The sequence below is a fragment of the Coccinella septempunctata genome, chromosome 8 (assembly GCF_907165205.1).
Source record: "Coccinella septempunctata chromosome 8, icCocSept1.1, whole genome shotgun sequence".
Taxonomy (NCBI): Eukaryota; Metazoa; Arthropoda; class Insecta; order Coleoptera; family Coccinellidae; genus Coccinella; species Coccinella septempunctata.
The window spans coordinates 2,902,316-2,926,691 of NC_058196.1; the positions used below are offsets into that span (position 1 = coordinate 2,902,316).

General features: G+C 37.2%; 3 protein-coding genes and 2 long non-coding RNA genes across 5 annotated transcripts; 3 read left to right on the top strand and 2 right to left on the bottom strand.

Annotated features, from left to right (window-relative positions):
- The first annotated feature begins 561 nt into the window (after positions 1-561).
- LOC123318979 lies at positions 562-3,875 on the top strand. Its single transcript, XM_044905763.1, has 5 exons — positions 562-678; positions 772-954; positions 1,012-1,157; positions 1,486-1,585; positions 3,648-3,875. Exons 2-5 carry the CDS (start codon positions 878-880, stop codon positions 3,817-3,819), a joined length of 495 nt encoding a protein of 164 aa, XP_044761698.1. The 5' UTR covers positions 562-678; positions 772-877; the 3' UTR covers positions 3,820-3,875.
- A 68-nt stretch (positions 3,876-3,943) lies between these two features.
- Positions 3,944-4,957, top strand: LOC123319273. Its single transcript, XM_044906144.1, has one exon. The coding sequence runs from the start codon at positions 3,944-3,946 to the stop codon at positions 4,955-4,957; it is 1,014 nt and encodes a 337-aa protein (XP_044762079.1).
- Positions 4,958-6,721: 1,764 nt separating this feature from the next.
- LOC123319275 lies at positions 6,722-8,149 on the bottom strand. The gene has a single exon (XM_044906147.1). The coding sequence runs from the start codon at positions 8,147-8,149 to the stop codon at positions 6,722-6,724; it is 1,428 nt and encodes a 475-aa protein (XP_044762082.1).
- Positions 8,150-8,316: 167 nt separating this feature from the next.
- On the bottom strand, positions 8,317-8,492 carry LOC123319420. Its single transcript, XR_006538477.1, has 2 exons — positions 8,439-8,492; positions 8,317-8,382 (listed from the first exon to the last, which is right to left on the bottom strand). It is a non-coding gene; the product is annotated as an uncharacterized LOC123319420 (long non-coding RNA).
- A 1,688-nt stretch (positions 8,493-10,180) lies between these two features.
- LOC123319003 lies at positions 10,181-11,014 on the top strand. The gene is made up of 2 exons (XR_006538437.1): positions 10,181-10,892; positions 10,949-11,014. It is a non-coding gene; the product is annotated as an uncharacterized LOC123319003 (long non-coding RNA).
- The last annotated feature ends 13,362 nt before the right edge of the window (positions 11,015-24,376 follow it).

The window sequence follows — 24,376 nt, forward strand, 5'->3', positions numbered from 1 at the left end:
ACCATGTTGTGTGGGTAAAAGGATCTTTTCTTTTACAAGGTATTCTACTAGTTGAGTGCAGATTGTTAGTTCCAGTATTTTAAACCAGAGAGATGGTACAAGCTATTCAAATTTTCGGGAAAATCCAATAATTAAACATATATATATATATATATATATATATATATATATATTTTTTTTTTTTTTTTTTTTTTTTTTTTTTTTTTTTTTTTTTTCACCGCCTACACGGGTTGGTAAGTGAGAGTGCCGGGCACAGATGCCAAGATACTCTCACAGGCTTGTCAGGAACTTCCTCACTGTTCTGGCCGTTCCCAGGATGACTTCCTTTTGAGCTAGGCTGACGAGTTTCTCTTCGAGTCCTAGCCTTAGGGTGTTTTCCGGTAGATGTGATTCGACCAACCCATTCACAGACAGAATTAGGGGGATGACAGATGTTGTTTTTAGCCTATATATCTCCTTCATCTCAAATGCAAGGTCATGATACTTGGTAAGTTTATCGGTGTACGCTCTCTCCATATTATCATCCGCGGGGATTGTTACATCGATGATCTTGACCTCACTCTTTTCACGATCCAACAGGACGATATCGGGTCTGTTGTGCTGTACCGGCCTATCGGTTATTATTGATGTGTCCCAGTACAGCTTGTATCTATCGTTCTCCAGAACCTCACTTGGCAGGTAAGTATGATTTTGAACTATATCCTTTATTAATCCAATGGATCTTCCGATTGCCTGGTGGTATATCTTACAAACTGCGTTGTGACGTTCCAGGTATTCTCTTGGAGCCAATATGGGGCAAGAGGAGGTAATATGTTGGATATGTTCAGTAGCCTGGTTGCATCTCCTGCATTGATCGGTCGGTAAGTTCTGCCCCGCGATGCGCTTTAGGAAAGCTCTAGTGCCAACAACCTGGTCCTGCACTGCTAGAATTCGGCCTTCAGTCTCGGGAAACAGGTACCCAGATGTAAGGTAAGTTGTCGATTCCTTTTCATTCACTGATTTACTTTTCAGGTTTTTTGGGTACCTGCCATGCAATGGCTTAGAGTACCATTCCTCTCGGAGTTTCTCCACAGTAACACCCAGCAGTGGCGTGGTTGCAGATGACAAATGCAATGGTGTAATGTTTTCATCCGCTTCGCATATTGTCTTTTTGAAAGGTGAGTTGTTGTTATTCAAGAAATATTCTCTGAGGCTGCTCACTACTCGGTCATAGGCTATAGCTAGGTGTTGCATACCTCTGCCACCTTCTTTTCGTGGGATGTATAATCTGTTAACGGAGGCGTGCGGGTGGTGGACGCCAAATTTTGTTAACGTTGTTCTTATTTTTGTGCTGAGTTCATCGATTTCAGTTCGGGACCATCCTATTACACCAAACGAGTACACCACGCTAGGTAGTACCCACGAGTTTATTGCACTGAACAGCGCCCCAGAGTTAAGTTTCGCCTTCAATACAAGCCGCAGTCTTTTCAATAATTTTTCTTTCAGGGAGCTCTTCACGTCCTTGGACCTTATTTCGAGCGCTTGCTGTATGCCAAGATATTTATACGATTCTTGCGGACCTAGATGGGGCAGCTCCTCCTCGCCGGTAAGTATATTACTGTCACCTTCTATGATCTTTCCACGTTTGACATGAATCACCGCGCATTTTTCCACTCCCATTTCCATACGTATTGCTCGACTGAAGGATTTGACGATGGTGAGCAGCTTCTTGAGCTCTTCCGCGTTGCGGGCGTACAGTTTCAAATCGTCCATATATAAACTGTGGCTGATTCTGACATTCCGCACTTTGTCCAGTATGTACCCATATTTGTTGTTGTTGAGCATTTGACTGAGCGGGTTCAATGCCAGACAAAACCACAAGGGACTCAGAGTATCCCCCTGAAAGATGCCTCTTTTGATTTTAATTTCAGCCGTTTTGTACTCCCCACTCGTTGTTTTTACAATTAGATTTGTGCGCCAGGTTTGCATGAGATGTTCAAGCAAATTCACTACCTGTTCGGGTACACCATATAGTTTCAAGACCTCAAGCAGCCAGGAATGAGGCACGGAGTCGAAGGCCTTTTTATAGTCTATCCATGCCATGGATAAATTGCGTAACTTTCTACTGGCTTGCTTGGTGATAACGCTATCAATTACCAGGAGCTCTTTACAGCCCATTGCATTCCTACGACATCCATTTTGCTCTTTTGCAAGTATGTTGTTTGCATTAACGTGTTTCCACAGATGACGGGTTATGGTGCCTGTTAATATCTTATATATAGTAGGTAAGCAGGTAATTGGTCTATATTTTTTGGGGTCCTGGGCATAGTTCTCTTTTGGTAGCATATTAGTAGCACCCAGGGTGAAAAACTCAGGGATCTTGGTTGGGTCATCCAATGCCTCTTGCAGAGCAGATCTCAGAGCAGGTTTCAAGCTAGAGAAATGCTTCCACCAATAATTGTGGATTTTGTCCACTCCTGGGGCCGACCAATTACTCATTTTTTTCAGTACATAGCTAAGATCTTGTTCAGAGACTCGGATTGGCTGCATACTATACTCCGGCGTGTTGGATCTGATACTTTCTGTTACAAACCCCTCACTGTAAGGCTCATCGTCAGCCCAGATGTTATTCCAGTAGCCGTGCATCTCATCGGGTTTTGGTGGTTCTGAGTGTGCATTCGGTCCAGCTTCAAGGTTGCGGTAGAATTGCCTCTGATTTTTGTAGAACAGCTGGTTGTTCTGGTATCGCGACACTCTTTCATTGTATCGTCTGAGTCTATTTCCCAAAGCTTTTATCTTCTGTTTGAGTTTGTCCATCAATACCGTTATTTGTTCCACGAAGTTTTTGTCCTTGGTCTTGATGCGGTATTCGGCTGCAGCTTTTTTGATCGATTTTCTTAGCCTTTTGGATGGGTCTGTGGTATTTAGGTAGCTGTAAAATATTCCTATCTTTTTCCTCAGTTTCTTAATCTTTTCCTCCAGGCGTCTTGTCCAGGGTGGTCTTTGGGGTGTTCTCATTGCCTTCCCATAGGTTATCTTACGACCCAGGCTTTCACAGACTGTCACTGCTCCAACGTAAACGAAGTCCACCAACTCATGCAGAGATGGTTGATTGCAGCCTATATGGCCGGCTAATACTCGGTCTACCGATTCTACTTTCATAAGCATCTCCTTGGATCCTTTCATTCTTGGTATATTCGGCCTTTTTTCCGGTGCTATTCCCCCATACAGCATAAGATTTTTTTTAAATGCTGTGTTGGTTTCCAGATCGGTTGGGTTTTGAGGTCGCCAGAGGCTCACACGACGTGTGGTTCTCTCGTCTATTATCAGCTCTGGGTCGTCAACCCACTCTGTTGCCCCTGTTGGATTATAGCTTCTTTCTATACAATACAGTTCTTCAGTTGTGAATTTTTGATTTTCAAGTATCCACCTCACTCTGTTCGACAAAAGGTTTGCATAAGACTGTCTGCTAGGGTACACATCGTTCCATATTTCGGTAAGAAGTTGGCGGTATCTCTTAGTTGTTCTCATCTCCATATCCTTAGCAATATAGTGAACGCGCATGAGTATAATGTTCTCTTCTTCCGACCATCGCGTTCGCCCGTCCTGTGTTGGGTTCGAAGTGGGACGTGGCAAATCCTCGTCCAAACTAATTCCCGTTGTTTCAGGTCTCGGCCTTACGGTGCCTTCTCGAAGGTCTGCGCCGCTCGCCCCGCAGGTACCTCCTACAGACTGTTCCTCTGGACGGCTCCGAAGGGGGCCAGTCCGCAGCCCCCTGCCGCCCTGTGTTTGACTTCTGGTAACAGGAGCATCCAATTAACATCACCCCCAGGTTGCTAACCTAGGGGGTTCAGCGACTCAGGTACGCGGGGTCGTCACCCCCCGAAGGCCGAAGGCCCCCCTGCGTATATATATATATATATATATATATATACGCAAATATGAGCAAATATTCGGCACACCAATGGGGTCACCGTTGAGCGCCATTTTGGCAACCATCATCTTAGACTATCTATTAGACATGGTTTTACCAACAATTTGGTTCCACATACCCTTCTTTTACAAGTTTGTTGACGATCTGTTTTGTGCAATCCCAGCGGATAAAACAGCATTCATTTTGGATACATTCAACGGATTTAACGCAAATTTGAAATTCACTATGGAAGTTGAAAGGGATAACAGCCTACCCTTCTTAGATACTCGAGTAATTAGGAGTGAAAATAATAGGATTCTTCTGGATTGGTACCAGAAGCCCACTGCATCGGGCAGATTCATAAATTTTCACTCCCAGCACCCTTATAATCAAAAAATAAACATGATTAAAGAATTAAAAAATAGAGTATGCTATATCTCAGATGAATCATTGCTGAAAAAGAACCTTCGTAGGTTGTTTGAGATTTTTCAGAATAACGGTTACCCTAAAAATACCCTCAACAGATTGATACACAATAGGGAATCAAGGTTGACAACAACAACTGAACAAACAAACAGTTTTAAATTCATGAGGATTCCATTCGTTAAAGATTTGACACCCAACCTTATAGGAGTTTTGAACAAATTTGAAAACATCAAACTCGCCAAATATAATTTAACGAAGGTAGGTGACCTGTTCTCGAGGACCAAGGAAAGGACACCAATAGAATTATGCACTAATGCAGTATATAAGATCTCATGTCAACATTGTGATGGTTGTTACGTGGGCCAAACGCAACAATGGTTGAAACAAAGAATCACTCAACATAGAAGTGATTGCCGTATTGGAAAGAACTCGTGTGCTTTAGTTAGACACTGCCAAGAAACTGGGCACAGTTTTGCTTTCGGGTTTGATGATATCAGAGTGATGGAGACAGATTCGAATTACAGAAATAGGTTATTCCTCGAAATGTTACAGATTGGCAAGCAGCAAAATGCAGTGAACTTTAAATCGGACACGGACCGTATGAGTGCGATTTATAGTGACCTCTTGAATATTTTATAGTAATTTAAAAATTAAAACATAGATGGTTCTGTGTCTTCATTTTGTTGTCTTCTCATGAGATGGCGTATTGTGCCTACAGCGTAGTATCGTTCCACCGTTAGCTATGTAATGTATAATGACTGGGGATTTTTCATGTTTTTTAAGCTGATTTCTGAGAAATTTGTCATTATTAATGTTAATTGCAGTCGATATTATTGATTAATGTTTTGGTACATCTTGTAAGTAATGCCGTTTTGTGTTTTTGTCTTGTTTTTCACGTTTCATTATTTTGCAGTTTCTCCTGAAGAAGTTGACAACTGTCAACGAAATATTGAGAAGTAAAGATAAATACAGAACTTATTGGCTGTTTTACTTGGAATTAGACCACATACCCGATAAAACTAATTTATTTATATATATATATATATACAATAGGTAAAATTTCTCGTGCTATAAAAATTGCACCTGAAATATATATATATATATATATATATATATATATATATATATATATATATACATACATATATATATATATATATATATATATATATATATATATATATATATATATATATATATATATATATATATATATATATATATATCGGTTTTAGAGCGTTCTCCGACGCTTTCCGACTCCTAACCGCCATTCCTCTCTATTCAACCATAGGTTTTCGGGGAGCTCTCTTTCCTCCATTTCCTTTTCGATCCCCTCTCTCCAGCTCTTCCTTGGTCGACCTCTTTTCCTTCTGCCTCGTGGCGTCCATGTTAAAATCTAATTAAACATAATCGATAATAAAACAGATGTTTCTGAGCAAAGGATTCCTCAAAATCATTGAGCAATCCGATTTAAGAAAAATATATAGAGCGTTCCATTTGAAATAACACAACAATGTCCAACATTCGGTTTAGCCGACGTTGTTCATTTCTGTGATATTTTAAAATTTGTAGCATTTTTTCTCTTGATTCTGAAATGAAAATTTTCGGAATGGCTCATTGTCCTTGAATATTCATCACCATTTACATCTGAATATTTAGCTTGAGATGAAAGAACTTCAACGGTTGCATAGATACACACGATGAAATATAAACAGTCATAATTCCATTCGAGAGAGCCAAGATTGGTTTTCTTTCACGTGTTTCTTTCCCCTACAGATAAATGCGATAAAAAATCGTTGAGATATGCCGCCTGGATTGGAATTATGGAGGAGATAGCGCGCTGCGCCTCTCTACAGTTAATTCATCCGTATACTTATATTCCGCCTGTCTACATCTGCTTTGAAAATACAACGTTGCCATTTTCGGAGGTGCTAACGAGCAAAGAGTCCCCCACAGCAATTCTTCGATATACAGCTCAGCACACTAGCGCCAGTGATATACACTCGAACTAAAAGATTGTTCAGTACATAAACGGGGTGCGTTGTGAACTCAAAACGATTTTTTGATATGTTGGTCCCTGAAGCCTCCTGAATCTAACAAGCTAAAAAACAAGGCAAAACGTTGTCACCTCCGATTTCGGAGGTGACAGCGATATATATGAGGTGAGAGCGTTAAACGAGTCACTATTTTGGAGGTGATATTAACACTTTATAACTATATATATATATATATATATATATATATATATATATATATATATATATATATATATATATATATATATATATATATATATATATATATATATATATATATATATATATATATATATATATTTTTTTTTTGTCAATCACCTTTCAGGGAATTACGAAATACCACCGGGCTCTGGGAGCCAAAGTGGAATCAAGAGCTATGAAGGAAGCGTCTTACGATACGTGTAGTGCCCAGTATGACCTCCTTCTGGGCACTCGAGACAACATAGCTGTCAAGTTCCAACAGCTTTGTATTATCAACAAGATGTTCCTCTACGAGTCCGTTGACCGACATCACCAGTGGGATAATAGATATTTTCTTGAGCCTATACATCTCCTTTAGTTCGAACGACAGATCGAAGTATTTTGTCAGTTTTTCAGTGTAGGCCCTTGAAATATTGTCGTCTGAAGGAACCGTTATATCGATGATCACACAGCTTTTTTCTCTTTTATTTAGTAAGACGATATCCGGTCGGTTATTTGCAACTGGTCTGTCTGTCACCATCGTGGTGTCCCAATACAGTTTAAATTCTTCGTTCTCGAGGACATTCTCAGGTAAGTATAGATGATTTTTTCTCTTTGTTTTAATTAATTTTAATTTCAGTGCCATGGCCTGATGGTAAACTTTTGCCATTTGGTTGTGTCTATCCGTGTATTCTCTCGGTGCAAGGATTGAGCAACCAGACGTAACATGTTGGATGTGTTCAGGTCCCTGCTTGCATTTTCTACATAGATCAGAGGTAAGTTGTTGTCCCGCTATGTTTTTGAGGTAAGACCTGGTAGGAACCACCTGATCCTGTATTGCAAGCAGCCGGCCTTCGGTTTCAGGAAACAGGTAGCCCGCCTTAAGGTAAGTTAAGGATTCTTTTTTATTCACATTGTTGTTTTCTAAATTATTAGGGTATCTACCATGCAATACCTTAGCTTTCCATTCCTCCTGCAGGTTTTGCTGAGTGCGAATCGGTTGTGTGAAGTCGGAATCCGATAGCCGCAATGGGGAGCATCCTACATCGACTGAACGAAGGGTCCTGACAAAAGGTGAGTTCTGCTTCATGAAGTATTCCCTTAGTTTTAATACGGATTTGTCATGTGTTGTTTCTAGGTTAAGCATTCCTCTTCCCCCTAGATGTCTTTGGAGATAGAGTCTTGCCACGGATGAGTGAGGGTGATGTACTCCGTATTTCGTCAAAATGGTGCGGATCTTCGTGTCCAATGCCTGCAGTTCTGTAGCCGACCATGTAAGTATCCCGAAGGTGTACGTCATTATGGGCAATGCCCATGTGTTCAAGGCTAGAAACAAAGATTTTGAATTTAATTTGGACTTGAGCACTTGGTTCACCCGATAAAAAAGTTTCTTACTAAAGGCTTCCTTCATTTCAGCGTTTTTAATTTCTAGAGCTTGCTGTATACCTAGATACTTATAGGTTTCATCCCGGCCGAGGTTCTGAATGGCATTTGGATTCAAGATATTGGAGTTATTCTCAATTATTTTTCCCCTCTTGACTGTTAGCCTTGCGCACTTGTCCAGCCCCATCTCCATTTTTATGGTCTCACTAAATGTTGCCACGATCTCTAACATTTTTTCAAGTTGTTCTTCATTGGACGCATATAACTTGAGATCATCAATAAATAGTTGATGGGTTATATATATATATATATATATATATATATATATATATAGGTAAAAGGTATCGACTGTTTGCTTATATTCAGATTGGGGGTTATTTGGGATTGCAGTCAAAAACGAATGGATCACTCTTTATTCTTTATACTCGAGCTTTCGGAATGTGTTCATTCCTTCCTCAGGAGCAGCTACAATTAAAAAACACAATAGATTAAATCGTACAATTAAAATAATTTTTTCTTACAATGTGAGGTTTTCTCGTTATGGTTATTCGATTCGATTCTTTTACTATGGTAATAAGGAGTCCTGTGCCAAATCATAAACTTTACTAATGATAACTTTTGTAAAATGATGGTCCAGATAAACATACATAAATGATGGTACAGATAAACAGAAAAAATCCTTTCATGCATTAGTTAACTTTGATTCTTGGTTATGTCGAAAAATTGCTGACATGCCATGTTGACGTTCATTACTTGTAGTCATAGAATCACAAATTACATTCTTCTTTTTTTTTTTTTTTTTATTATTTTTATATTATATTTCTTACAATTTATACTTCCAACATTATTAGAGTTAAAACAATATTCATCTAAAGGGAATCGTGATCACAAGTTTTCAAGTCATTTAGTTATTCATTAGTTTTTGGGTCATTTATTAGTTATCACGTTATTTACTATTCATTCAGTTATTTTTTTTTTTTTTTTTTTTTTTCTGTTTTTTCTAGGTCTTTTATTCTTTCTTGTTCCACTCTTACACTTCAACAACTCACTAGCCTTTGTAAACTATCAACTGCTACACTGTCACTGTGAACACCCGGTGCGCTTCTTCTTCTTTTCTTCTTATCCCATTCAATTAATAGCGAATAGATGTTGCTTAAATTTTGTATGTCTTTTCTTGCGTTCATACAATGATCTTCTTGTGAAATACGAACCATTTCTAGGAATAACCTCCTGTTAAAATCTTTTTCTCTGTCTAATATTGCGACCTCTTCAAAATTGGGATGGTGATCCTCCTCTATAGTATGTATGGCCAAGGCACAAGTCTTTTTTTTGTTGTTAATATCACTGCGATGACTAGATAGACGTTGTTTTAAGGTGGTCGAAGTTTGACCAACATATACTTCCTCACAATCATTGCAGGAAATTTTGTATACCACTCCAAAAATTTTTCTGCAAAAAATATAGGGATGACATCATAACAGCCATTCCAAAAGAACTGGTTCAACAGTCCTTACAAGTATTAAATTCATTTGACACCAGTAAAACACTACAGTTCACCGTAGAGGAGGAAAGCGACAGATCCATACCGTTCTTAGATATGAAAGTAATAAGAGAAGAAACAAATGAAGGAAGCACACTGATGACAGATTGGTACAGAAAGATGATATCGTCCGACAGATACATACACCACAAATCATATCATCCAATGAGCATGAAAATCAACATAATAAAGAATTTGAAAACAAGAATAACGAAAATATGTCACCCCAGATTTAGAGACAAAAACTTGAAAAAACTAGTGGAAATATTGAGAGAGAATGATTACCCTTATAAACTCCTAAGCAAGATAATTTACAGCACACCCAACTCTCTAGAAAACCCAGTACAGACAAGAAATGAGGAAGAACCTAATAAGAAATATATCACCCTACCACACATTGAGGAATTAACACCTCTACTCAGGAAACTGATACCTCAGGACAAGTTTAGAATCGCAACAAGGAATGTGAAACCACTTAAATCCATCTTTACCAAACTAAAAGACCCCACACCTACTCTACAACAAAATGGAGTGGTATACAAAATTTCCTGCAATGATTGTGAGGAAGTATATGTTGGTCAAACTTCGACCACCTTAAAACAACGTCTATCTAGTCATCGCAGTGATATTAACAACAAAAAAAAGACTTGTGCCTTGGCCATACATACTATAGAGGAGGATCACCATCCCAATTTTGAAGAGGTCGCAATATTAGACAGAGAAAAAGATTTTAACAGGAGGTTATTCCTAGAAATGGTTCGTATTTCACAAGAAGATCATTGTATGAACGCAAGAAAAGACATACAAAATTTAAGCAACATCTATTCGCTATTAATTGAATGGGATAAGAAGAAAAGAAGAAGAAGCGCACCGGGTGTTCACAGTGACAGTGTAGCAGTTGATAGTTTACAAAGGCTAGTGAGTTGTTGAAGTGTAAGAGTGGAACAAGAAAGAATAAAAGACCTAGAAAAAACAGAAAAAAAAAAAAAAAATAACTGAATGAATAGTAAATAACGTGATAACTAATAAATGACCCAAAAACTAATGAATAACTAAATGACTTGAAAACTTGTGATCACGATTCCCTTTAGATGAATATTGTTTTAACTCTAATAATGTTGGAAGTATAAATTGTAAGAAATATAATATAAAAATAATAAAAAAAAAAAAAGAAGAATGTAATTTGTGATTCTATGACTACAAGTAATGAACGTCAACATGGCATGTCAGCAATTTTTCGACATAACCAAGAATCAAAGTTAACTAATGCATGAAAGGATTTTTTCTGTTTATCTGTACCATCATTTATGTATGTTTATCTGGACCATCATTTTACAAAAGTTATCATTAGTAAAGTTTATGATTTGGCACAGGACTCCTGATTACCATAGTAAAAGAATCGAATCGAATAACCATAACGAGAAAACCTCACATTGTAAGAAAAAATTATTTTAATTGTACGATTTAATCTATTGTGTTTTTTAATTGTAGCTGCTCCTGAGGAAGGAATGAACACATTCCGAAAGCTCGAGTATAAAGAATAAAGAGTGATCCATTCGTTTTTGACTGCAATCCCAAATAACCCCCAATCTATATATATATATATATATATATATATATATATATATATATATATATATATATATATATATATATATATATATATATATATATATATATATATATATATATATATATATATATATATATATATATATATATATATATATATATATATATATATATATATATATATATATATATATATATATATATAGTTATAAAGTGTTAATACCACCTCCAAAATAGTAACTCGTTTAACGCTCTCACCTCATATATATCGATGTCACCTCCGAAATCGGAGGTGACAACGTTTTGCCTTGTTTTTTAGCTTGTTAGATTCAGGAGGCTTCAGGGATCAACATATCAAAAAATCGTTTTGAGGTCACAACGCACCCCGTTTATGTACTGAACAATCTTTTAGTTCGAGTGTATATCACTGGCGCTAGTGTGCCGAGCTGTATATAGAAGAATTGCTCTGCGGGACTCTTTGCTGGTTAGCACCTCCGAAAATGGCAACGTTGTACCGTACAAGCAGATGTAGACAGGCGGAATATCAGTATACGGAGGAATTAAGTAAGGAGAGGCGCAGCGCGCTATCTCCTCCATAATTGCAATCCAGGCGGCATATCTCAACAATTTTTATCGCATTCTTTTGTAGGGGAAAGAATCACGAGAAAGAAAACCAATCTTAGCTCTCTCGAATGGGATTATGACTGTATACATTTCATCGTGTGTATCTATGCATCCGTTGAACTTCTTTCATCTCAAGCTAACACCATAATTCTGAATTTGGCGATTTAATTACTTACTTGAAAACAAATCGATTTGAATCTTGTACATAATAGTGATTCTTTCTATGAAAATGATCTATATAGATAATACCACTCATTAGAATAACGAATAAATCAGTAATGTTCTTAGAACATAGAATAACAGGAAGGAGCTTTTCTAGGTACACCTAGAGGTAAAATATATCTATATATACTATGAAGAACTTTCTTTCAGCTCGAACTTTCGATATTCTTTTATATCAACATCGATAGCACTACAAAAAGTGTATCACTCACAAGAGCGTAATGCTCTATGTAGGGAAACGGCTTAAATGGATGATACCAGATAGTTTTTTGTTAAGAATGTACAACTACCTGCAAGATAACACAACAGGAGAAAAATTATTCATTGTTTCAAACACTTGTTAAAATACATATCGGGCTAAAAACCCTGAATCTACGCCAACACGAATCACGAATTTGTACAATTGGAGATATTTCAAGTTATTCCGTCTCTGGTTTCTGCATGATTTTATCGGGCCAAATGTTGCCTTGTTTCGGCCGGTTTGATAACCACTGATAGGAAATATTGACGAATTTTCAATGAAGTGTGAGAAATTTTTGAATTTCTTTTTCCTATTTTTTAATGAATAACCACTGATATATCTATGGGAGATGATTCCTCAACATGAGGGTTCCTCAAGCAACTGAAGAACAGAAGAATCTTCACTTGGAAGGCCGAACCTAGTCGAAAGACCTTCATGGTCATAAGCAAGATTTGGAATACTATTAATTCCACTACTGGGTAAACTGAGCTTACCTTCACCCACCTGAAGATGTTATTGTGTCGTGGTTCAAAACTAATTTTGTAAAATCGTATTATCTATTTTGAGTTCAATTATGGATCTTCATCCAGTATCAGTCACATCAATTCAATATATCTCTATAATTCTGAATTTGGCGAAATAATTCATTACCTACCTGAAATAAAACCATAATAGTATTGATTCTTTCTATGAAAATTATTTATATAGATAATACTTCCTATTAGAATAACGAATAATCAGAAATGTTACATTGCATATAAAAAAATGAGCTGTTCAGAGAAAGGAGAATACTTTTTGGAAAAGAATATTCAGAAGTACAGGCCGATCCTAAGGCGTGCCTTATGTGCCGCTCCGCCCGCTCCAAAGACAAAAAATATACTTTTTTTTTACATATATACGGTGTCCCAGATAAGATGAAAAACATTTTAATGTGAGATAGAGAACACCTCGAGGATTACGAAGAACCCCCACATGTAGTATCTAAGAGTTCTAGATTCTGATTTACAGGGTGTTTTTCAAATTTAAATGGAAATTGAAACCACTCTATCTCCTGAACGGAGATATTCATCCGAAATTTGATATGAAGATAGCTTCTATGAGGTTCCAGAAACTGATTTTTCGTCTTGATAGCGACAATAATTTTTTCTATCGTGTCGATATTCAACATCCTATTGATCTCATAACGAAGTGAATTTTGAATTTTTATGGATTTAATCAATTGAATCACTATTGAATGTTAATTTTAGTTTTCATTTGATCGACTACTTAGATCAGTTTTCTGAAGAGTAACTCGAGGATGGTTCTTCAACAATTATTTATTTTTAAGTAATTTAATTGGTAAAAATAAAATATAAAGTGATCGTTTTCATCCTATGATGAAGTGAATTTTATATCTTAATGAATTGCATTAAAGAATTAATTGTTCCTACATCTTTGGTTGCAGAGATGATTTTATTTGATGTTATTTTATAGAACGCACCGCACCTTTGATTTTTTTTTGTATTGGATCAAATGAAAATTGGAATAAACATTCAATAATGTATATTTAATTGATTAAATTCGTAAAGATTCAAAATTCACTTCGGTATGAGAAGAATAGAATGTTAAATATCAACACGAGAAAAAACTTATTGTCACTATCAAGAAATTGAATAAATAAAATTTACAGTTTACGCAGATATCGAGAAATCATGAAATTCATTGGGTGATTTCGCGAAATTTTAACGACAACGACTGTCCAAATTTACTGTCCTGCAAATAGAATGATATTGATTGCAGTTTTCTGGAACCTCATGGAAACTATCTCCATTCCAAATTTCGGATGAATAGGCGATTCCGTTCAGGAGATAGAGTTGTTTTAATTTCCACTCCACTCAAACTTTAAAAACACCCTGTAAATGAGAATCTATAATCTCCCATTTGGATGATGATGTCCCTGCCCTCCGACATCTTCTCTACAGATTTTTATGTTATCTAATCTACACAATAAAAATGCAATTTACATTTTTAAGTACACCCATGCAGTAACTGTAGGAAGCATCATAATTGAACCCTAGCCGTTTTTGTTTTTACGACCACGCGATTCTATTTCAAAATCTGGTAATTTTTACAAACCCTAGACATTCCTATCTCGAGTCCCTATCGATAACGATAATTGCTCTCAGATGGTGGTTTGTTCGATCTTTACATCACGTTCTTCTGAAGCAAGCATTCTTTTGTTTTTCTTTTTTTCGGTGAAAAGGAACAAGGAATATTCGATTTGACAAGATTGAAAAATTCAGTTTCATTTAATATTTTTCGTCGTCTCATTCAAAATTTGGATAATTGGAGTTAGAAAGTAATACTCAATAATTGACACTGACTGACAAATGAAGGTGGCTGTCTGAGGCCATCCCTTTTATTTGGGCAAAAAGTTAGGGGTGGTTTCTCGGGGGTTGTTTGTCAGGGGGTGGATTTTGCTATGCTGCATGAAAGAGCGTATGGTCTCCTACGACAAGTATTTTTTTCAATTTTTTTTTTCCGCAGGTAACTGAGATATTTGCTGGCCTAAAAGCTCTGGGACACCCGGTATACAGGATATCTGTAAACAAATGCGAAGGACTAAGGGAGATGATTCCTTAATGAGAATAAGCGGGGCTAGTTCCTATAAATTTTTTCCCAAATAGACAGCTCTTCCAAGATGCAGCCTTGGAAGGCGATGACGAGTCTACAGTTTTTAATTTTTTTTTACAGGTTCTGAAAAACACTGAGTCATAAAACTATACATATTATGAAGCACTGAGTAGATTGGTACCAGTTTCAACTTCGGCAAGCTCGCAGTTTAGGCGGTAACTTCCTATCGATTTTTTTTAATGTGTCTCTCCCTTAAATTCAAAAATTTCTGTTGTTCAAAAATGTTGAAATTTGAGTTATTATGCTATTGTCATAGAAGTATACGAAACTATCAGGTCGGGGGATCCAAGATTTCGGGCCGATTCACATGAAAAAAAAACATAATAAAATGAATTTCGTGAATACCGAGGCTGAAAACCACTATTCTCCGCTATAAAAATTTAATATTATTCCAATAAAATACCGAGTTAATTAATGCTACGTTGCTATTACTATAAGGCCCGGTTGTTCAGTTCAGGATAAGGCCGAGATTTAAGATGATCCTAGACTAACCTGACAGAACTGAACTGAAATGTCAAAATCAATTTAGGATAAACTTTAATCCCGAACTGAACAACTGGGCCTACTCATGTAGAGTTTCGGATTTTGCGAGAATCTACTGCTTTTTCTTCAAAACAACAACTGCGCTGAAGGAAATGTGATTGACTGTTATCTATATCATTTACATCATTATTTGCCGAACTTCAAAGTTCTGAATGAATTAAAATCTAAACTTGAAAATACACGAGATAATTTTCGCAAGAATTTCAATGAAATCTGAAAATTTTCATCATTCTGGAGCATTCTGAACATCAATAATTCTCGAATCATCCATGGAATAAATTCAATTTTATCCAATATAACACGCAAAACGAAATGTTATTCGAACTCGGCATCTTGAGCAATTCGTTCCTAAAGAGCCCGAATCAGGTAGAAAATTTTGAACCCTTCATATCAGCGTTAACACGTGTTTTGCAGTAAACAGATGCCGATTTCGTTTTCAACGGGCCATGTAACTAGGGTCGGCGTTGGGTGAAAGGATGAACGGTTCTTACAACAAGAAGAATTTGAATTTTCATATGACGGTGAGGGCATTTGTTTTAAAATTTTCAGAGTACAAGAAGTATACAGGGTGTTTCACGAGTAAACAGACAAATGAAAACCGTGAATAGAGGGCATTGAGCTGAGTTCAGAATCATACCATATACAGGGTGTTCCAAAACTAGTGAATCAAACGTCACACCACGATAGAGTAAACCAAATATTATCGAATGACACCAACATTAGTTCGACGAAAATGTACCATTTCCAAAATAATCAGAATTTTATTAAAATACATAAAGTTGCCGATTTTCGAACTATTTTTCCTTATAACAGGGCCAGTTTGTGGAAATGGATATCGATTTTAAATTATATTGAAGTAATATTATTGTTTCATCTCCCCTAATTGAAATTATTTTAAGTAGTTAATCGATAACCATAACCTAAGTAAATGTAAATCAAAACAATTGTTTTTTCTACATGATTTTTAATACTCAGAATAAACAGGGGTGATAATATGGGAGAAAAACGCTATCCCTAATAACAAATTGGCCTTGTCCTTGTGACTGAAAAAATAGTTCGAAAATCGGCAACTTTAGGTTAGGTTTTTTTAGAAACGGTACATTTTCGCTCAACTAATGTTGGTGTCATTCGATAGTATTTGATCTACTCTCTATCGTGGTGTGACGTTTGATTCAATAGTTTTGGGGTACCCTATATATAGGTTTTTTCGGGGTTTTTTGAAATTTCTCGAATTTCCGTTTGGCTATAACTCCTGAAATTCTGATCAAGTCGACTGAAAATTTATATTTAGCCTTGAGTCGTTAATTTCATCGAAACAGAGCATTAAAATTCGACAAAAATCTGGACCGGGCTCAGTGAGGCTTTACTTAACTTCAAACTCATAAAAACACCATGTATGTAGTTTTTTAATCATAATTTCAACTTTTTTGTTATCTGCATTATTATTGTCTCAAAATGAATTGATTTTTGGGTTGCCCCACCTGTTGATCATGTTCTAGAAATAATTGTTTTGGTCAGACGCCTCTAAGGAATAGAGCACTTCATGAAAATGTATTTAGAAATCCTTAATTGATTTTTTTCAAAGAATATTCTGTTGAATGTGTTCAACAATTATACCATATTCGGTCTTCAAAATACTCTTTCACGAGGATAAAATGTTTCAAAATTGATAATATCCAAATATGGATGGAAAAACTACGCTATCTTGAAACTAAAATTTAAAACTTGATATTCAGAATGAATCTATTTTTCTATGGACAACTAGTTGTGTGAATAAAAACAAAGAAAGAAATCGCGGGGTGTCAGATCTGGAGATCTAGCAGTCCAATATTGGGGTCCTACCCTTCTAATAAAATGACCTGAAATACTGATAAATACTTTTGCTGGTGCATGAATATCATCAATGTTCCAATAACAAATTGTAATAAGACCAGAACAATCCATAGATTTCCATAGATCCAATAATGACTATAACGGAATCAGTGAGTGCCAATCATTACCTTCACTAAAAGACCAAATGAGGTGAAAATCAGTTCGGAAAATTACTTCAGTTCCACGTTGTCCATAAAAAGCGATTCATTCGGAAGATATCGAATTATAATTATTATTTTCATGATCATGATAGCGTAGTTTTTTATTTCTATTTTTGTTCATTATCAATAATAAAGCTTATTATCACTGTTAATGACTTATCTGAATAACCAGATATGCTATAAATATCAAAAACAAATGCAAGACATATATTGAGAACGAAAAAATTCAGTTGAACATTTCCAATTCCATTTTTAGATTTCCTCAGTTGATTGGCGATCATATTCATCCCATTAATTAATGTGAAGTGAAAGTCAATATGCAGCGCTGTTTTTTCCAGACATTTCACGATCAAACAATTATTCATTAGAAATAATCTGAAAAGGCATACCAAAGTTTCATTGATTTTGAGAAAATCAATGAAGATACCTGAAAAATTCAAAATTATGACGAGAAAAACTACAAACAGAGTGTTTTGCATGAGTTTAAATTTGAATATATCCTCAATGAGTCCGGTCCTGTGTTCGTCAACTTTTAATGTTCTGTTTTATTGAAACTTAGAAGTTTAAGCGGATAATGAATTTTTAGCCGAATCCAACTAAAATATTTGGAGTTATAGCCGAACAAAAATTGGGGAAATTTGAATAAACTCCTCTCTATATCGGAAACGGAATGCCTAAGACACACATATGAGGTGTTTTTGAACTAAGCTCAATGCCCTCTATTCACGGTTTTCGTTTGTCCATTTACTTGTGAAACACCCTGTGTACTGAAAAATTTCAAAAGACTCATCGAGCAATTAAGAAATGCCATTAAACCAAGGAGTTTCTTTCGAACCGCTATGATGAAAAATGTCAATATCCAGTTATTATTATTATTTGGGGTGATTCATCGAAAATCCCCAATATCTCGAAAACCAAGGCACTTTTGCCAAACGTAAAATATATTTATTCGAACCGCCATAGAGTACTCTACCCGCAGGCTCCATATTATCCATTCATTACGCCACACCCTGTATAATTATTATTATTATATCAATAAATTGAAAATAAACAGACATGAATACTAGGCAGTTGTTTTGTTTGAAGGTGAAGCTCCTGTTGCTTCAAACTTCTTTTAATTATTTTGACTACCATTCACGCAAGATGATTTTTGTTGAGGAATTCAACATTCTCGTAATTATCCGTTCATTTCTTCAAGAGATACCCATTCCCTACCACCTATGAGTATTCAAATCAATGCTAACACTGCATCAAATGCATTTCATCTTCGTGTTGATTTTTTTGAATTCTACAACTGATGCAACATCTTCAGCCTTCAGCCAAAGAAAATAAACAACAGTAACTCTCCTCAAGCTACTGATTACTTTTATTTTCCATGTAAATAAAAAGATTTGGTATGTCTTCAATCAGTTTGTATAAATGTCAATTATGTTCGTTACATATTTTCGACGCAATATTTTCCGAAGTGATTTGATATTGTGATGAAATACGTGATTACTGAGAGTCTCACGTAGAACGGACTACGTAGCACTGATTTAAAACTCAAAAATGTTTTGACAAGCGTCTTAACCCAACATTTTTGTACCATACAGAGTGAAAGGTATTCAATTTCCATGGCCAATCCTGCGCTAAAATGAAAGTGAATGAAGTATAGAAGCTGAAAGTAAAACGTATATCTTTGTTGATTCATTCGGGAAAAACATTTCAATGGAGTTCCTCATAACGTGAATATAATGCCCAAAATTTAGATAACTATTTCATACCAGAACAAATTCGGTAAAATTTTCTTTGGAATTAATCTTATATGTAACGAAAAATTTCATTGTCATGTATCATTCATTTTAGGACCTATACGGTATTAAACTCCCCTATCGGACGAAGTATCGTAGACATAGCATAATTATTCAAAACTGTTGATATTCATGAAGAAAAGATAATAATTTCTGTCCAAATTCATTTACTCCGAATCCTTATCAATCAATTATTAGCGTATGAAGTTTATCAATATTAGTATCGTTCTCGAACTATTTACAGGTTTCAATATGTGTGAATGAATCGGAAAAGCAGCTGTATTCTATATATGAGTAGAATTCAACCTGCCTTACTATCTGTCCTCCTAAAATCTGGCAACGTTGCGGGAGGTGAGAGCGCACTACTAATATGAAATATATGCAGAGGTAGTAAGGTCTGATTGGTTTGAAGAATAATTTTTCGATAAAAATCTTTTCCCCTCTTTAGGTACCCCTGTTATTTACCTTCCCCTCTTCATATATAAGCAAAAATTATTCCAATTAAAAAACTCCTTCACCCGGAGGTCAGGTCGCCCAATGAACTTAACGGAGGTAACAACGAACTACAGGTTCATATATATATATATATATATATATATATATATATATATATATATATATATATATATATATATATATATATATATATATATATATATTTTTTTTTTTTTTTTTTTTTTTTTTTTTTTTTTTTTTTTTTTTTTTTCACCTCCATGGGGATACATTTTACTTGTCGGGCAAATTTGCCAAGACAAACAAACATGCTACATTCCTTGCAAGACCTTTCTCACTATTCGTATCGTCCCCAGAACGACCTGCTTCTGTGCCCTTGAAATTACCGATCGATCCAAACATAACCTCTCCGTGTTCTCAATCAAGTGCGCCTCCACCAGTCCGTTCACCGAAATTATCAGCGGGAGAATACTGATCGATATATATATATATATATATATATATATATATATACGCAGGGGGGCGTGTGCCTTCGGGGAGTGACGACCCCGCGTACCCGAGTTATCCAGACCACTAGGTTAGCAGCCTGTGGGACTGTTTTTTCAATCGCTCCTGTAACAAGAAGCCAAAATCAGGGCGGTGGGAGACTTCAGGCTGGTCTCCTTCGGAACCGTCCAGAGGTTCAGTCTGGTGGAGGATCCTATGGGGCAAGCGGCATAGACCTTCGAGATGGTACCGTAAGGCCGATATCTGAGGAAGGGGAATTGAGTTTGGATGTGGTATCACAGCGTCCCACTTTGAACCCTCGACAGGATAGGCGAACGCGTTGGACAGAGGAGGACAATATTTTACTTATGCGCGTTCACTATATAGCTAAGGACATGGAAATAAGAACGAGGAGAAGATACCGCCAACTTCTAACCGAATTTTGGAATGACGTTTCACCTGGCAGACAGTCATATGCAAATCTCTTGTGCAATAGAGTGAGATGGATATTGGACGGTCAAAAATTTACTAGCGAGGAACTTTATAGGATAGAGAGAAGTTTTATACCAACGGGCGCAACTGAGTGGGTTGAGGACTCTGACCTTACGATGGATGAGGGCACCAAACGTCGTGTAAGCCTTTGGCGACCTGAGAACCCGGTAGATCTCGAGAACAACGAAAGATTCAAAAGAAACCTCATATTGTATGGAGGTGTCGCCCCGGATAAGAGACCTAATATACCGAGACTGAAAGGATCCTCAGAGCTGCTTAAAGAAGTGCGGTCAATAGATCGGGTGATAGTAGGTCACATAGGCAGCAGCAGACCATCCCTTCATGACCTGATGGACTACGTATATGCTGGAGCAGTTACGGTGTGTGAACGTCAAGGTCATAAAATAACTTATGGGAAAGCTGTGAGAACACCTCAGAGACCACCGTGGACAAGACGACTGGAGGAAAAAATAACTAAATTGAGGAAAAAGATTGGAGTTCTACACAGCTACCTTGGTGAGGCAGCCCCTTCAAAAAAACTCAGAAAATCAATGAAAAAGACCGCATCTGAATATCATATAAAGGTCAATAGCAAGGGTTTGAAAGATCAACTAAAGAGCCTAATGGATAAACTCAAACAAAAGATTAAGGCCCTGGGAAGCAGACTGAGAAGGTACAATGAAAGAGTATTAAGATTCAAGAACAACCAACTCTTTTACAGAAATCAAAAGCAATTCTTCCGCAATCTTGAAGCTAGACCAAATGCAGATACTGAGCCACCGAAACCTGAAGAAATGCAGGGTTATTGGAGTAACATCTGGGCTGAGAATGCGCCTCATAATAGGGGGTTTGTGATAGATAGCATTAAAACCAACACGCCCGAGTACAGTATGCAGCCCATAAGCATATCCGAACAAGATATCAGCTGTGTAATGAAGAGGCTGAACAACTGGTCGGCCCCAGGAGTCGACAAAATCCACAATTACTGGTGGAAAAATTTTTCTGGTCTAAGGCCTGCCTTAATTTCAGCTCTTCAGGAGGCTATAAATAATCCAACCAGTATTCCTGACTTCTTCACCCTGGGTGTGACTTACATGCTACCTAAAGAGAAGGATACACGAGACCCAAAAAAGTACAGGCCGATCACTTGCTTACCTACCATCTACAAAATATTAACAGCCATCATAACTCGTCACCTATGGAAACACATAAATGCAAACAACATCCTAGCAATGGAACAAAATGGCTGTCGTAGGAATGCAATGGGATGTAAGGAGCTCTTGATCGTAGATAGCATCATAACCAAGCAAGCCAAGAAGAGACAGAGGAATATATCCATAGCATGGATTGACTACAAAAAGGCCTTTGACTCCGTGCCGCATTCTTGGCTGCTTGAGGTCCTCAAACTGTATGGTGTCTCCGAACAGGTAGTTAACTTGCTTGAACAGCTTATGCAAACGTGGCGCACTAGGCTACTTGTCAAAACACCAAACGGGGAATACGAAACAGCTGAGATAAACATCAAAAGAGGAATATTTCAGGGTGATACCTTAAGTCCGCTATGGTTCTGCCTGGCGTTGAACCCCCTAAGTCGGCTCCTAAACAACCACTCATATGGATACGTTGTTGATAGAGACCACAACATCCGAATCAACCATAGATTATACATGGACGACTTGAAGCTTTATGCCCGTAATGCGGAGGAGCTTGAGAAACTGCTCAGTATCGTTAGATCCTTCAGCGGAGCGATACGCATGGAAATGGGAATAGAGAAATGCGCTGTTATCCACGTCAAACGCGGAAAAATCACCGAAGAGGGAGCCAGAGCACTGAACAGTGAAGATCAATTACCTTACCTGGGCCCACATGAATCATACAAGTATCTGGGCGTACAACAGGCGCTCGAAATAAAATCCAAAGAGGTTAGGAACACCCTGAAAGAAAAACTCCTGCAGAGACTGCGACTTGTACTGCGGGCCAAACTCAACTCCAGATCGCTGTTCACTGCAATCAACTCGTGGGTTCTGCCTAGCGTTGTGTACTCGTTTGGTGTGGTTGGATGGTCCAAAACCGAAATTGAAGACCTGAATACGAAGATAAGAACAACTTTGACGAAGTTTGGAGTTCATCATCCACATGCCTCAGTTAGTAGGTTATATCTCCCGCGCAAAGATGGAGGTAGGGGTATGCAGCATCTTGCAATTGTCCACGACAGAATTTTGAAGAACCTCCGAGAATATTTCACCTCCAATAACTCGGATTTCATCAGGACAATCTGCAGGGCTGATGAAAATATAACCCCATTGCAACTATCATCGGGGTCTGCGTCACTGCTGGGAGTCACTGAGGAGAAGCTGCGCAATGAATGGCACTCCAAGGCATTGCATGGTAGATACCCAAACAATCTGAAAAAAGAAGCGGTCAGTGAGAGGGATTCGCTTACTTACCTTACATCTGGGTACCTGTTTCCCGAAACTGAAGGTCGAATTATCGCAGTGCAGGACCAGGCTGTTGCGACAAGAGCATTTCTCAAAAGAATAGCAGGACAGAACCTGGCAACAGATCAGTGCCGAAAATGTAATCAGGCAACCGAGCACATTCAGCACATAACCTCCTCATGCCCCATACTGGCGCCCAGAGATTACTTAGAACGTCATAATGCCGTATGTAAATTATACCATCAGGCTATAGGTATGAGAGTGGGACTGATCACAATCGTGAAAGCAAACCACATTTACCTACCGAATGATGTGCTTGAGAACAAAAGGTATAAACTGTACTGGGACACTGTGATGACGACTGACAGACCAGTGAAGCATAATAGGCCTGACATAGTGCTACTCGACTTAGAGGAGGGCAGTGTGAAGATCATAGACATAACTATACCTGCAGACGAGAACATCGAAAAATCCTACGCTGAGAAGGTGTCAAAATACCACGACCTTGCATTTGAGATGAAGCAAATCTACAGACTCAAATCAACATGTATCATCCCTATCATTATCTCGGTGAATGGACTGATAGAGTCGCATCTGCCAGAGAACACCAGGAGGTTGGAACTAGACCATCAACTTGTTAGCAAGGCGCAGAAGGAGGTCATTTTGGGGACAACCCGAACTGTAAGAAAGTTCCTGACTAGCACGTAAGGTCGCTTTGACTACTTGAGTCCGGCGTCCTTGCGGTACTACCCGTGAACGACGGTGATTAAAAAAAAAAAAAAAAAAAAAAAATATATATATATAAAAGCAATGCACAAGATGTGCATTGGCGACACATGCGCATAACCTGGACCATCAAATTGACTTTGAAAACGTAGAAATTTTAAAAACTGAAAACAATTACCACAAGAGACTTATCCACGAGATGATCCAAATAAATAAAAGAGAAAACTCTATGAATAAAAAATCTGACACCAAAAAATTAAGTAATATATACAGCTATCTGTTAAAAAAAGAAACTGAATTCTATGACGGCCCACTCGATGAGTGATTGGACAGAAGGACAGATGACATTACTTCGAGAAATACGACCCAGAAAATATAAGTTGAGAGAAAATATTACAGTGCTTTTTAAGTTTAAAGATTCATGCAATGAACATACCAAATTGTATTTTAAAAACAAAAAATTTTTCCATACAATGTTACACCAGTTACAATTGTCATTAAATAACCTCAAATTCGGTAATGTACGAGATGATTTTAATTTACGTGAATGTATTAATGTTTTGTATCTGTTTATTTTAGACACCCTGAAGAAGCAATAAAGTATTGCGAAAGCTTGGTTTAGAAAA